A 15,757-nucleotide genomic window follows, 5' to 3' on the forward strand; every position below is an offset into this window, starting at 1 on the left:
ACGCACTCATGACGTCCCTGATTGTGAGTTTGTGCAATTTTTAAACATATTTAGTGTATATTCTTAAAGGGATAGTTCACTTTGAAATTAATTTTTGGTATGTTTTATCTTACCTCAAGGTCATCCGAGATATAGGTGTCTTTGTTTCCGCAGTAGTTTCAGTTTTGATATTTTTAGGTCAAACCGTTCTTGTCTGTCAGTCATATAATGGAGGTCTATGGTCACCACCTCAAAGAGCATGCACAGAGAAACTGTTTGAGAAACTGCACTGGGTGATTTTGGTTTGTTTTAGCTTACCATCCAAAATGTAGGTGTCTGTTTACACAGTGGTTTCAATTTTGATATTTTTAGGTCAAACTGTTCTTTTCTGTCAGTCAAATAATGGAGGTCTATGGTCACCACCTCAAAGAGCATGCACAGAGCATGCGCAAATTAAACATGATTTAATGACTCGTAAATGTAAGTACACATTGATGGCCTAAGACACGAAACGAGCGGTTTGTGTGAGAAAACGAACAGTATTTATATCGTTTTACCTCTTGTAACCACAGCCACGTCCAAGTGATCTGAGGGTGCGGTCTGTAGTTACAAGAGGTAAAACGATATAAATACTGTTCGTTTTCTCACACAAACCGCTCGTTTCGTTGAAAAAATAGAGATTGAATTGAAATCCTCTTCTTTGAAACCACTTGCTGTGGCACTAACAACTAACTGAAGTATCATAACCTTATCTTGACCGGCCGAAATTGACCTTTATATCTGACTGAGAGCTTCTCTTGTTATCAGTGGAGATGAATCAGATATGGACTCTGAGGTGGAGGACCGCGTGGATGGGGTGAAGTCATTGCTCTCCAAAAGCAAAGGATCCACTAAGACGCTCACGGATGAGGGCACACAGAAAACCACCAGGTCAGTATGCAAACCCCTTTAGTTTCATTTCAAGGCTTTAGATCCTTTTATGAGGCTTCAGAGTTGGATAAATGAAACTACATTTAATGGTGTTGGGGAACTAGTGACAAGTTTGTTTAGATTTGATGAATACGAACTTTACCTCATCCATGACAACTAATTTTCGATTCCCGTCTGACTGATTTATCCACGGTGGAGTTGAAAACAACAGTTCCCATCATTCCGCGTTCCTCCACGGCGTCGTCAAGCAAAGCCGTCGTTGTTGTTTTGAATGTAGCGCCCTCTAGCGGCATAAAATCTTAGCTATTGTAGCTTTAAGGTTTGGTTTAGGATTAGTTGCACGTAACACCACAACGTGTAACTTTGTAATAAAGTGTTACGTTATCATGTTTGTTCGTTTTATGACTAGAATAATCCCTGCCTCGAAGTTTTCTGAACAGATTGAACAGTCTTTTTTACAGGATAAGAGCATTGGGGGTGCTACTGATGGGGTTTACCATACGACCTCTCCATCTGTGGGAAGAGCTAATAAGTTCAAGACCGCATTCGATGATCTCGGATTCATGATTGTCTCACCAGGAGCTGCTGTTACTGTTCTGCTCCATTATTAGTGAACTGTTACGTAACTGCCATTAGGAGTTTAACCCAAGGAGTCAAATTAAAAGGATTAGTGTCAAATATACCCCTTTCATTCTTTGAATTCATGTTTATCTCTGTCACGGGTATATCATCCTGTTTCATTCATTGATCATCCGCAATTCTGCCGCTTTTAATGTGTTTTCTGTTGGTCTCAGACACCCCAATGCCGCTAACGCTGATGTGAAAGATATAAAAGAGGGGAAGGAGGAAGTAAGAAAAGAGTCGGACGAGAGCCGTTCGGTGTCTGTGATGAGCTCGCTCAGCTATAGGAAACGCTCCCATCAGAAGGATGAGAGTTCCCTCTTCAGCGCCCTTCGGGAGCAGCCGGACGTGCCTGACCGGTTGTCGTTACGCAAAGCTAAAAGCAAACCCGTCGACAGGCCTCAGACTGGCGATGACCTGGATGACCGGGGTTCAGTGATCTCCCAGGCTTACTCCGAGGCTGCCAGCAGGGCCAGGAAAGGCCTAGACCGTCGATGGACCAAGAGCAGTCCAGAATTTGACAAGGAGTCCATGGTGTCCTCAGTGGCCCCAAGCCGAGCTTCCACCCGCCACAATGATGATGATGATGATGATGATGATGCTCGGTCTGGTGTGAGCAGCTTCAGTTTTAGACGTAGTACATCTTGGGTGGATGACAGCCGCAGCGATTACGGGTCAACGAGCGCCATACGATCTAGAAGTCGCAGTCCTGGGAGCACCAGCGTCGGCTCTCGAATCTCCCTGGCTCGCAGCACTCGACTTAGCGAGTTCGGAGTTCGTTTGAATAATGACGATGTCGATGAGGATGAGGATATTGACTCTGTGAGTGTGGCCGCATACAGTCCACGCTCACCGGGCCGTAGTTTGTCCACTCCTGCCCAACTACGCTCCTCTGAGAACCCGCTGGACACCTCGGATGTTAAACCTGTGAGCCACCGCAACTACCTGGACCCCGAGTTAGAAAAAGCTATTAATGAAGTCCTGAGCTTCAAGCCAATCAAATTCAAACGTCGTAGCTTAGAAGACTCAGATGAAGAGGGGAAAGGCGGTGGTGCAGGAGAGGAAGAACAAAGGAAGGACGATGAAGGGTCGAGTTTTAGAGGTTCTGCTGTAGATTCTGGACGTTCGTTGAGTTCATTAAGCTCCAAGAGCGGCAGGAAAAAGAACAAGAAGAAGAGCCGGCGTTCCGAGTCCGACAGCTCCTCCAATGAGGATCGCACTCGGCGGCGTTCCAGAAAGAGAGGTTCCAGAAACTCAAGGAAGAAAGAATCTGGATCTTCCGAATCAGAGTCGGAGTCTTCAGGCTCTGCATCGACCGTTTCGTATCGCAGCTCGAACAGCGTTAAAAGAACCCCGGGTAAGAAAACTTGTCCGGACAGTGATGAAGAGCGGCCCTCCAGCAAAAAAGAAGTGAAGAAACAGAAGAAGAAGATGGACAGCCTGGTTATGAAGTATCTCTACAAGCCTGACAGTGAATAAGGATCATTATTAGGTGACTCTGGATGGGCCAGTCAAAGATTTGATGTTCTCAAGAAGCTCCTAACGCATGATGTGTTCTGCAGTGTGTTAAACTCTAAACTAGAGCCCACCCGATTTATTGGTCTGCCATTTAGCAATTCAGCTGATTTTATGATATTTAGAAAATTATCAGTCACCAGACAGTTTCTGGACCCTACTATGGAAGTCAATGGGACCAGAAACTGTCTGATATTCATAGACATATACACTAGACGTCACCTTGGCTACGGCAGTCATTGGAACGAAGCCGCCATCTTGAAACAGGGGAGCCCCTCCACTTTAATGCATCATCGTCAATGTAGACACAGGTCTAACGAAAATAAAATCACCATAAATCATCATGAATGGGATTTTTCTCGTTTTTTTTTTTTTTTTTTTTTGGTTTGTTCCAACAGTCAGACATGTATTTATCATTGATTGTAATTTTTTTTAAAACATTCCTCCTAGTTCAGATTTCATCCGTGAACTAGTGTTGTCACGATACTAGAATTTCTAACTTCGATACGATACCTTGAAAAATATCGATATTCAATACTATTTTCGATACCATAGAGAAAAAAAAAGCCACAATATTAAGGGTGCGACATGCCTGCTCGCGGTGTGTTTTAAATGCGTGTCCGCGCTATTCTCCGACTTGCTCGCTCGCGGTGTGCAGCGCGAGTCCGCGCTATTCTCTGAGATGCCTGCTCGCGGTGTGTAGCGTGTGTCCGCGCCATTCTCCAAGATGCCTGCTCGCGATGTGTTTTAAATGCGTGTCCAACGCATTCTCACCCAAGGCGTCACCTTTGACCATGCTTCAATATTTGACGTTTTAGGCGGCCTTTTAGGCGACGATGAGGCGATCCTACGGCGTCATCTAACTGACGCTAAAGGGCGCCTAAAGCGTCAGATATTGAAGCATGGTCAAATGTCAGTTAGGTGACGCCTTGGGGGTGAGAATGGGCTGGTGTAGCGCGTGTCCGCACCATTCTCCAAGATGCCTGCTCACGGTGTGTTTTAAATGCGTGTTCGCGCTATTCTCCGACATTAACTTCACTTTTGCTATTTAACCCGCGTGAATGAGACGAGTGCGTCACGTGTGGTGTTTGTCAACGCGCCTTTGGAGAGAAAAGTGACCGCTCGGCTAGAATTTAGGAAATTTTACTTTAGGAAATTAGTTTTGGTCTCGTTTAGATATTTCAGTAACGATATTTATCGAAATATCTATATTTTTTGACAACACTACTGTGAACATCATATGCTGCACAAAAGTCCGCCACCTTCAATGAATTCGAAGTAAAGGCAGAGATAGCAGCGTTATATGACAAGACCCCTGTTCCAAGATGGTTTTGATGCATGCTTAGAAACCCAAGTTGACGTCTAGTGTATATGTCTATGACTGATATTCTTCGAAATATCAGAAAATCGGCTGAATGGATTCAAAAATGGCAACTGTTTAACTCTGAGGGAGTTGTAAAATGAGCCTATTTCTCAAAAAAAAAGTGGAGTATCCATTTAACGTCATTAGTAAAGATTATGCAATGCAAACTAGTTTGGTTACAGCTCAAATGTATATCATTCTCATTCTATCATTCACCCCGCGCCTATATGTTCTGTTTATGTATACTGTATTCTATATACAGTACCAGTCAAAGGTTTGTACACACGAATGGAAAAGTGACTGGCACTGTACTACTGTATAATATAGACATGAATACTATAATATATTAGGGCTGTCAAATGATTAATCACGATTAATCACATCCAAAATAAAAGTTTTTGTTTACATGATATATGTGGGTGCGCTGTGTTTAATTATTTTGTATGTATATAAATACACACACACATGCATTTATATTTTAGAAAAAAATTATTATTTATATATAAACTATTTATATTTATATATAATATAAATTATATACATGGAAATATTTCTCAAATAAATACAAGCATGTGTGTGTATTTATATATATAAAATAATTATACACAGTGCACCCACATATATCATGTAAACAAAAACTTTTATTTTGGATGCGATTAATCACGATTAATCATTTGACAGCCCTATAATATACACATAAATAATATCGGCCGATATATTGGGCTTTTTTTACTCCCTAATATCGGTATCGGTATCAATATCGGTCGGGCTCTACTCTAAACAGTGTTACAATTTTAATAAGCTCTGTCAAGAAATGAAATCTAATGATCTCGATTTGAGACGCTGGATGGAAAAGCATGCCCTGTCATTGAAGCTTAAGCATGGTTTGGGGTTAGAACAGTGATTCAACTTGTTCCCACATACAGTAGAGTACTAACACAACACAAGGATGCTTGTTTTGATTTCACCAAGTAGGACATTTTCCTTGTTGGTTCTGGAACAACATCCTATCAATCAGATCTTTACGGTAAGTTAGACTTAGAAATTAATTTTGGAGCTTGCAGAACCTTATCAACCATTTAATTTCAGGGGTAATGGTTAGGGGTGTGTTAGGTACTTAGTTCCAGAACCAACAAAAGATGTTCCAGGAAAACGTAACAAGCCACAATTAAAGTACACCAAGTTTTAGAGATTTTGCAAGAGTTTAAACTTATTGCAAACGGAGTGATATTTTGGGCACTACTGCAAATGCAGTCAGGGGCATGACCTTTGACCTACTATCGATCTGTGCATGGCATTGAGCACATTTGACCTCTCACAAATTGAGTGTGTGGCTGTAACGTTCTCTTTATCTTCTGCTTATTTCCTGTTTGTCTTTTTTCACTCCAGCCCCCCGTTCTACAGACCGCACTCAGTGCAACACGACGAAGACGACACTGGACCAGAGACAGACACTACACAAACTGGAAGATCTAACCTTAAAGACAGCAATGGTGACAGCCAACCTTCAGAAAGCGCTGCGTAGATCTCATCTGACAAACAAATGCCTCTGTTTACCTCTCATCTACGCTAGTACAAACTCACTTCGTACAGTATTTTCTCTGCAGCTGTGTGGCACATATATTTATTTAGATCTCACATCTCTGTCAACAACCACTCAAAGAAAATGAAGTAGGATATTGTGAAAAGGAATGAGAATCTTTATGCAATGTGTAATTTTATTTTAAATGGTTAGAGCAGTGCTTCTCAACCCTGGTCCTGGCACTGTCTCCCTTATCAAATACACCTGATTCAGATCATCAGCTCATCTGAAATGAGTGTGTCAGACAAAGGAGATCCTCAAAATGTGCAGGGCGCCAGGACCGGGACTGCTTCGTGACATATTTTGCCTTGAGTTTGCTTGAGTGAACTGTTACTGTAGTTTGCAGTTAATGAAATAGGGTGTTTATCTTTCTCTTTCTCTTTATCATGTTTGGGCCTTAAATTACATTTATACCCCTTAAGTTAATATAATAATTTAGTAGTATATAATTTAACTCAGCCAAAATTTATTATTAATGGGAGTCTAATAATTTAACTAATGTTGGGTATGTGTGGTGTGTGCATGTGTGGTGTGTAAGTGTGTGTGTTTGTGTCCTCCCGTTTTTCTATGCATTAAATAGGACTTTTATTATGAAAATTCACGCAAACGAGACTCTTTGTCTATGGAGTAAGCAGTGGCTTATGCAGTAAAATTATATATAAGAGCAATATATATGCAAGAAAGAGTTTTGCATTCGTTTTATTGTAAATAAAAGATGTTGATCCATTTCCATGGCTGTGAACTTGATTTCTGACAGATAAGACTAAAGAGTGTCAGTAGGGTACAGATTCAGCCTTTAAGTAGGAAGTACAATATGGATGATTCAGCCAGTTCTTTCCGTTTGTTGTGTAATATGCAACAGACTGTTGGCATGTCAGCTGAGACTGAGATATAATAATATATTATACTGTATTCATTATTCATAGATATCCATAATAAAGGCTAGATGTCTCGTCCGCGCTGCTGGCCAATGGAGGTCGACGTCCGCACCTGGCGGCCATCTTGCCACAGTCAGCTCGCTCACTCGTAACATTGTGTTTTAATGGTGCATGTACTTTTTAAATAACCATAACATGAACAATTTTCTAACGATTTTCGAACGGTTTGTTTTGATATAAACGTCAGAGATGTAGTTATGACACTGCACACTATGGATAATGCTAAGTGTATAAGTTAAATGATAAGTGTATCAAAACCGTTCGTAAATTTTCAAGATTTCAACGAGATAAGAGTATTTGTGTTCGTGCTGATCACTTTTGCTACATCAGGTAGAGCCCGACAGAAAGCTTGCCTGTGACAAGATGGCCGCCGGTGATGATGATAGAGACCCCAACGTGAGACATCTAGCCTTTATAATGGATATATATGATATCAGTCATACAGTTTTTGGAGGGCTCTTAATTTGGAGGGGGTTTCCTTATGATTGATCAGTCACGTGTCAGTTAAGGCTCAGATTTGGCTGCTCAAGGTGGCAGCCGCAGTATCCATGTTGTGTACTTTATAAGCATCTGTTCAAGGTATGTTACATTTCCTTGATTTAAGCCCATCCAAAATTCCTATAGAAAGCTAATCAAAAACTGCCTGAAACATTAAGGTCTTTTAAATATAAAGTTTAAAATCGTGGCATATACAGAAAGTATAATGGGACTAATAATTGCGTGAACATGTTATTTTCATTGTGTGTGGCCTAGTGGCCTTATAAATCAGCAAAAAAACATGTTTTGATTTAAATCTAGTGTTTTGCACATGTTTCTGTGAGGGTTGTGTTTAGGTGATATAAAATAGGCTATCATTAACCTGATATAAAATTAATAGAAGTCTATACAATTTCCTCATTTATAGTGAAACAAACGTGTGTCTCTGTGTAAAATTGGACATAATTTTTAATTCATATAAAGTTATCCTCAATCACCATTATACTATTTTTTATTAATAAAAGGCTTATTTTCCGAGGTTTCCGAAGAACATCTGTCTAGCAGAGTAGAATGAACGCACAAGAATAGCATTTAATCCCAGGAGTCTCCGGGGGGCCCTTAGATAAACAGCGCTGTGGGAACGAGCAGGAGAGCATGCTGGGATTTCCCACTGCTTTGTGTTTGGGCTCGTTCACAGTATCTGATACCTGTTCACTGATATATGATGCTCTTCAGTGGGAAAGTTAAACCTGCAGGACACTACGGTGTAAAAATCCTCCCCTGCTTTGTCTCTTGTTGAGTATTAAATAAATGTTATATCTGAAAAAAGCTTATCTGTCAGTAGAGGCCTGATGTATGATTTGTTTTGCATGCTTTATTCTAACTAAGTGAAATGTTGGCCAACGGTTTGGTTTGATTTTGCTAGGTTTTTGAAATTCTTCCTAAACTTTTTATTTTCATTTTTAGTAACTGTAAAATAATGCATATTTTAAATTCCAATATAACGAGACCTTCGTTTCTTAATTTGACAAGCAAACCACATCAAAGAGATGCCGTTCTACAAAGGCCAATCAGGTTGGAGGACGTGAATTAAAGGGTTAGTTCACCCAAAAATGAAAATAAGTCATTAATTACTCGCCCCCATGCTGTACCAACCCTGTAAGACCTTCGTTCGTGTTCGGACCACAAATGAAGATAATTTTGATTAAATTTGAGAGGTGGATCACTGCTACATAGGCTGCCTAAGGGATTGAAACTTGACGGCCCAGAAAGTCAATGAAGAAAATGTTAAAATATTCCATGTGACTACAGTGGCTCAAGTATAAGTTTATCGAGCGACGAGAATACTTTTTGTGCGAAAAAACAACAAAAATAACGACTTTATTCGACTACTCCTTGTAGGCCTGAGACGAGACTTCAAGAGATTTCAACGACGTATGGGCGAGAACTGAACAAGAAGTAGTCGAAGAAGAACGCAGTTCTTGCGCATGCGTCGTTTTGGTGGAACCAAGCAGTTGTTTGGCACCATTGACTTTCATAGTAAAAAAATATATATTTCTATGGAAGTCAATGTTGTTACAATCGTTCTTCAAAATATCTTCCTTTTGTACTCAGCAGAAGAAATAAACTCATGCAGGTTTGCAACAACATCAGGGTGAGTAAATGATGACAGAACTTTCATTTTTGGGTGAACTATCCCTGTTGTATAATGAGTATTATGTTATTCTGACAGATGCCGGATTGTTTCATAGATATTTTATTATCACATGTAAAATTCCCGAGTCTCAGCGAGTTTAAACTTCTACTAGAATCCCTTGATTTAACACATCTCTGTTGCTCTTTGCTGATCACAGCAATCCCAAAGCTAATTAGCATAGCCCTCTCTGGGTTGAGGATGGATTTCTTCCGCTTTAGATAATGGTCTTTTAATGTGTCCATTGTCAGACAAAGTCAATATGAATTTACTTTATTATTCCCCCAATAAATACGCGCTGATTTTCTTGCTGTGTAGTTCCCGTTTGGATCCCCATTTGAAGTGCTGTGGACTGATGATGTTACCGATGAGAGGAACGTGGGAACATCAGCAATCATGATACAAAGAGGCTAATCGTTTTTTAACAGCTTTCTTTGTTTAAAACTGAAGGGATGGGAGACATAAACTATTTGCAATATGTGAAATAATTATTCTTAACTAAAAACACTCCATTTTTATTATTCATGTACTATGATCCCCCCAAAGACATGTGTTTCAGAACTTTAAACTGCTTAAAAGCACAAATTAATTAGCCATTTAATTATATAGTTCATTAGCAGAGCAGATGGAATGAATACTGTTGGGTATATAATAGACAAATGATCCATCCATAGATTACCAGACTGTTTCAGCACCAGTCTTCATATAATAAATTCAAACATTATATCCACAGGAAGATATACAGTAAGAGAGTCAGTGAGAATTGTGTTAGTCACCCTTGGCAATGCTATATATCAGTGTGCTTTCATATTTCATGTTCAGATTAAAAAATAAGTCCATACAAATGTCCATGGACACTATATACTTTAGTGTTATATCACATTGGCATTGACAGGAACACAGAAACAGTGTTTTTCTCATCTGTCTCAATGTTATTGTAGATCTACCGTGTAGAAAGCAGAGACAATAAACCTTGACTCTCTGTAACCTGTTCAAACTGCTGACAAAATGCATCGGCCAGGTCCAGTCCAACCCCAGGCCAGCTGCCAAGCCTTTCCCATAAAGATCAGCTAATGAAAAAGCTGCGAAGATGGCTCCTATAGACATCTTCTTCGTAAATAATAAAACCTGAGGCTTGAATGAAACATTTATAGCCCTTTTCAACAGAATTTCCTCTAGTTCAGCGATCCTGCGGTGTAAAACTGTGTGTGAGATTTCTGAAGGTGTGAAGGTCAGCGATGGTTTAATAGAGCATGATTCTCTTGGTAAGTGAATTATCAGTGCTGTGCCATAAATCACTAGAACTAATCAGTAAGTTACCCCAGAGATTCATTTCACTAAAGGCACGTCTACACAGTCAGAATGACCTCTGAACTTTATAAGGCCTGGTACTTGTTTGAGGGAAGGTTATCTATTCTACTTCCAGGTGGTCATTTGGCAGCTGAGCGACTGCCATTAGCTTTCTAGCTTCAGGTTTTAGAGACCTCCTGGGTTTTAGACAATGTCGGAGATGGTCCTCATTGCAGAACACGAAATCCAGGGGGAGGAGTTGGATCCAGATCCAACTCCTCCCACCTTACATAGACCTAAACCTACCAATCTATTCCCTCTGATCCCTAACCCCACCCCTAATCCTACCCATCTCCACCCCCTGATCCCTAACCCCACCCCTAATCCTACCCATCTCCACCCCTGATCCCTAACCCCACCCCTATCCTACCCATCTCCACCCCCTGATCCCTAACCCCACCCCTAATCCTACCCATCTCCGCCCCTGATCCCTAACCCCACCCCTATCCTACCTATCTCCCCCCCTCTGATCCCTAACCCCACCCCTAATCCTTCCCATCTCCACCCCTGATCCCTAACCCCACCCCTATCCTACCCATCTCCACCCCTGATCCCCAACCCCACCCCTAATCCTACCCATCTCCGCCCCTGATCCCTAACCCCACCCCTATCCTACCTATCTCCACCCCCTGATCCCTAACCCCACCCCTAATCCTACCCATCTCCGCCCCTGATCCCTAACCCCACCCCTATCCTACCTATCTCCACCCCCTGATCCCTAACCCCACCCCTAATCCTACCCATCTCCACCCCTTAGATCTGGATCCAACTCCGCCGAGCTTGTTTTGCAGCCTTGGCTATATGGAGCAATCACGAGACTAGATATTGATCTGAGATGTCATCGCTCTTCTGCAGAGTTTAACGCTATTAACATTGATTCCATGTGACAATATGTGCAGCCAATACTAATTCCACTAGAAAATCTGCAAATTCTTTGATTAAGACTGAATGGTGCCCTGGTGGCCTGTAAATGTCAAATGGGATTTATCACTTACACTAGATGACGTTACATAAAGCACCATCACGTCAAACGAATTATACTTGATACTAGACCTATGAGTAATACTGGAAAATTACTATAAATTACAGCAACAACTCCCTCTTCACCTTTCCGACGAGGCTCATGTTCATAACAGATATGAGAACCGCTTATCCTTCTCAATATCATAAATCCTTTTAATATGCTGATTTGCTGCTTAAGAATAATTTCTTATTATTATAAATGTTGAAAACAGTTCTGCTGCTTAATGTTTTTGTGGTTACCGTAATACATTTTCCGGGAATTTTACAGAGCGGCATTTATAGAAATATTTTTAACATTCCAATTGAAGAGTTCAGATGCAAAAGCCTCTAAGTGCCATTTGAAATTTTTTTCTAGAATGATCATTTTTATCAAGCTTGTATATTTAAGTTCAGTAATTTCACTTAAATTGCAATGAGGATTACCTATTAATTGTCATTTAAGTGAAATTACTGAACTTGAATATATAAGTTAAGATAAAAATGATCATTTTAGAAGAAAATTTCAAATGGCACTTAGAGGCTTTTGCATCTGAACTCTTCAATTGTCACTTTTGATCAATTTAATGCATCCTTGCTGAATAAATCCTTTTAATATGCTGATTTGCTGTTCAAGAATTATTTCTTATTATTATAAATGTTGAAAACAGTTCTGCTGCTTAATGTTTTAGTGGTTACCGTAATACATTTTCCGGGAATTTTACAGAACGGCATTTATAGAAATATTTTTAACATTCCAATTGTCACTTTTGATCAATCCAATGCATCCTTGCTGAATAAAAGTAGTCATTTCTTTTTCTTATTTTTTTTTAAAAATATGACTGATCCCAAAGTTTTGAATGGTGGTGTAAATAATCCATGTTTTTTGTTTCCCCAATTTATACTGTGTTTGGAAATAAAATACATTAAAATTGTCTTTAAAATAGTTATAGATGTAGTATAGCCTCAGGACACTGCTTGAAATGTCATTTCAACTACCCATTTTCTGTTAAAATGACTTATTAGCAGTCTGAGCTTCGGTCCCGGCCTCATGAATATTAATATTACCACCCCAACATGCAAACAGAGTAATGTTTGTTCTTGCCGGATGAATAATTCACTTGGTCTTAGAAGTGGTCACAGGTGTGGGAATGTTGTTCTCAAATGTGAAAGAGGAACTTTTTAAACCTGAGGGTCAGACTGTACTAGGTGAAATCCTTTGTGTAAAAGCATCAAACTCTGTTATATAATCTCATGCTGATACAATCTCAGCAGCCATTCTACAACACCCCCGAGTCTCAGAACATGAAATACAATGTCATGAAAGTTCAAATATGCTTAATCTCAGATGCGTGGCTTTCTTGATGATTTGCTTTGCCTCACACGAGGGATTTCATACTCTGAAAGAAACAGAAAATGCTGAATGGATTGTATCGTGGAGTCTGTGGTCTGTGATACTGTACACTAGGTCTCGGTCATCTCCGTCATGGATATATGAAGGTCACAGGAATTGTGGGGTGGCTGTGAGAGGGTGGAGCAAACCAGGTTGGAGAGATTTCTTTTCATTCTTTCAAATCATATTATCTCCTTCATGTTGTTATTGCAGCTATTATGAGAAGCAATTTCAGAAACATCAGCTGCTATTAAGATGAATGGCAATGCTAACAGATCCCACTCAGGTTTTATAGACATCCTCTCTGCATAGTGAACGCAGGGTGCTTGGGTACGAAAGACATTGTTTCTGTTCATGCTGACAGAATGACTTCATCAGTACAGGCAGAGCTGTCCAGTCCAGAGTGGAAATGTTTTCAGGGAGAAAGGATCATTTAGCAGAACAGAGGGAGGCCGTGACATCACCAGACTGAGACAAAAATATCTGGCAGCTGTGAAAGGCTTGGCGCCTGAATCACTCTTTCCACCGCAGGCAGAGACACATACTCAAGTACGTCTACCTTTAGGATGTGAAGCTCGCCTTTCACGCTTTCGAAATGATAAATAATACAGATATCACTAAGAAATGCCTCAATCTCACAAATTAAACTACTGGAAAAACAAAAAGTATATATAAATAAACAATTGTAAAAATGACATATTCATTTTTAAAGGAGCTGTATATAAGAAAATGGCCCTGATATGTCACTAGACATTAAGTATTAATGTTCATTTCAAATACAAATAATTCCAGCCAGGATATTGTCATTTAAAAAGTGAAGGATGTTGATGTTGTCATGTTGTGTTTTGGTCTAATGCTCCACCCTCCACATATCTACCAATCACGGAGTCAGTAGTGTTGCGGCATCCGGGTTGCCAGTTCTTCTCAAAATACAACAGCTGCAGTTACAAACGTATGGTATAACAAAATGTTGCCTATCTGGCAACCCCGAGTCAGGGGGAGGGGATAAACCGCTCTAGAGTAATTTGAAAGTGATTGCAGTACCAGTTTTGGCCACAATCTTACATTCGGCTTCTTTAATTATTATATATTTATGTAAGCAATAAGGTACGAGAGGCTGTGCTGTATCGTGAATAAGTAACGGCTGAAGGGCGTTGTTAGGCTCGACGTGATTCACCATACAGCACTTGCCTCGAGTACCTAATTGCTTTTATAAAACGGTTACCACACAATAAAAATATTAAAGTAAAAAAAAATGTATTAGTGCAACTTTCATGAAGTAAAATCACTAAAAGCCTTCCTTCCGCTAGAAAAAAATAGTCCCTGACCGTGAACAGCAACAACGCTCCAGTGTGTAAATAATATGAATAAAGCTCAAATAAACACAAGCGGTCATAGTCGTGTTTTATCGGGAATAAAGCACAGCTAACCAATCATCAAGGATTGGAACGAACCGTTTTATAAAGTCATTTACAAATATATTTTTTTTAATTTAGCATGATTAAGTGTTTGTTTTATTGAAAATAATTGTAATAATAACCGATTTTTATGTATCTTTCCTAATTACTAACACAGTTTGAGTATCATCTTTCTACTGATATTGGAGGCTATAGATTAACTTCTCAATAATAATATCTAATTGGCTGTTTAGTCAGCAACCCATCCGAAATGAATTTAGAGCCCGTGAAGATGATGATGATCGCTTCATTACCTCAACACATTGGTCAGTCTATTTCACGGCCGTGATTTTCATTAGCTAAGCAGACAGAAGTGCTGTGCGGCTGAAATCTCCGGCTGAGGGTGCATTGAGATACACGCATTAACAAAAATAACTGTCTGGCCAAATATACAGTACAGGATGTAAACAATTAAATTCAATAAAAATAACCCGGGGCCGGTTGCATAAGCTGCTAAGACTAAACGTAGATTGGTCTAATTTGATAGCGAAAGAAAAATAGTTGGTTATATTGCCTTAGCCCTAGATAATGTTTATGAAATGTTGCTGCTTCAGTTTTTATTGCTGTTTTTGTTTGTACAGTAGCTCTAGAACTATTTTGAGTTAGCCCCCACTTGCAAGTTAATTATTTTCTCAGAATTTACAATTTTTTTAATGTATTTAAATGTTCAGAGTTGTGTTATTAAACCTGTTAGGAGGATGACATTCAAGTTTTGCAAATTAATTCAATACTGTGATCAAATCTTAAGGAATTATTGTGATAATTGTGAACATCACAACCCTCTTATGTTTTATCTGTTTTATCTTTTTTTAATATGGCAATTATTTTACCCACTAAAACCCACTTACTCACTGCAAGCGCAAGCACAACCCCCCACCCCCAACCCAAGTTATATTAGCACTTGTTATCATTGCATTAGGACGATATGTAATGTTCCTCTACACACAAAAGCTGCTGCTCTAAATAAACCCAAATCTATTGGATGAGCGCCAGGCTGCTGTCCGAAGTGTCCAGGCGCGCGGAGGGTGATTGGAGCTGTCCGCGGTCCTGAACCTCCACCGCGCAATCCGCTTATAACAGCCCGTGATCGAGCTCTCTCTCTCCGCGCGAGTCGCCGGTGTTGTAGTAGAGTAGACCATTTGCTTACTAGACCTTACGGACATTTTATTTGACATTCGAGTCATTCTCGCTGGATTGTTAAACACAGGGACAAATTATAGTGTGTGTTCTGAGGAGTCGTTTGGTTTCAGAATGTGCGTAAGGATCGAGCTCCAAACGAACTGGCTCTTTCTGCTGCTCATTCTGAGTCTTTTGGTGATTCACGCGCGTTGTCAAGGTGAGTATTTATTTTAAGTAGCCTACCTAAATCTACTAACGCAATGCTGCTGTATGGAGTTAGATTTTCATCTCGGACACACGATTAACTGGGATTGTACGTGGGGATTTCTTAGTTAGAGCCC

The 15,757-nt window shown here is 40.0% G+C and overlaps 2 protein-coding genes across 6 annotated transcripts in view; both read left to right on the plus strand.

Annotated features, from left to right (window-relative positions):
• Nucleotides 1-6,718, plus strand: part of myo18aa (myosin XVIIIAa) — a 59,226-nt gene extending 52,508 nt beyond the window's left edge. For 2 of the 3 annotated variants that reach the window (XM_089126502.1, XM_089126503.1), the window contains 2 exons: nucleotides 787-909; nucleotides 5,798-6,718. In XM_089126502.1, coding sequence (XP_088982628.1) covers nucleotides 787-909; nucleotides 5,798-5,933 — 259 coding nt within the window. In that variant the 3' untranslated portion in view covers nucleotides 5,934-6,718. Of the gene's footprint in view, nucleotides 1-786; nucleotides 910-1,703; nucleotides 3,164-5,797 lie in introns of those variants that run through there. The other variant, XM_089126504.1, reaches the window with a different exon arrangement.
• Nucleotides 6,719-15,214: 8,496 nt separating this feature from the next.
• sez6a (seizure related 6 homolog a) overlaps nucleotides 15,215-15,757 on the plus strand; it is a 47,050-nt gene continuing 46,507 nt past the window's right edge. For 2 of the 3 annotated variants that reach the window (XM_039678024.2, XM_039678023.2), the window contains exon 1: nucleotides 15,215-15,633. In XM_039678024.2, coding sequence (XP_039533958.2) covers nucleotides 15,549-15,633 — 85 coding nt within the window. In that variant the 5' untranslated portion in view covers nucleotides 15,215-15,548. The remainder of the gene's footprint in view (nucleotides 15,634-15,757) is intronic. The other variant, XM_039678025.2, reaches the window with a different exon arrangement.

Source organism: Pimephales promelas, chromosome 23 (assembly GCF_988280905.1).
Source record: "Pimephales promelas chromosome 23, fPimPro1.hap1.1, whole genome shotgun sequence".
NCBI classification, from domain to species: domain Eukaryota; kingdom Metazoa; phylum Chordata; class Actinopteri; order Cypriniformes; family Leuciscidae; genus Pimephales; species Pimephales promelas.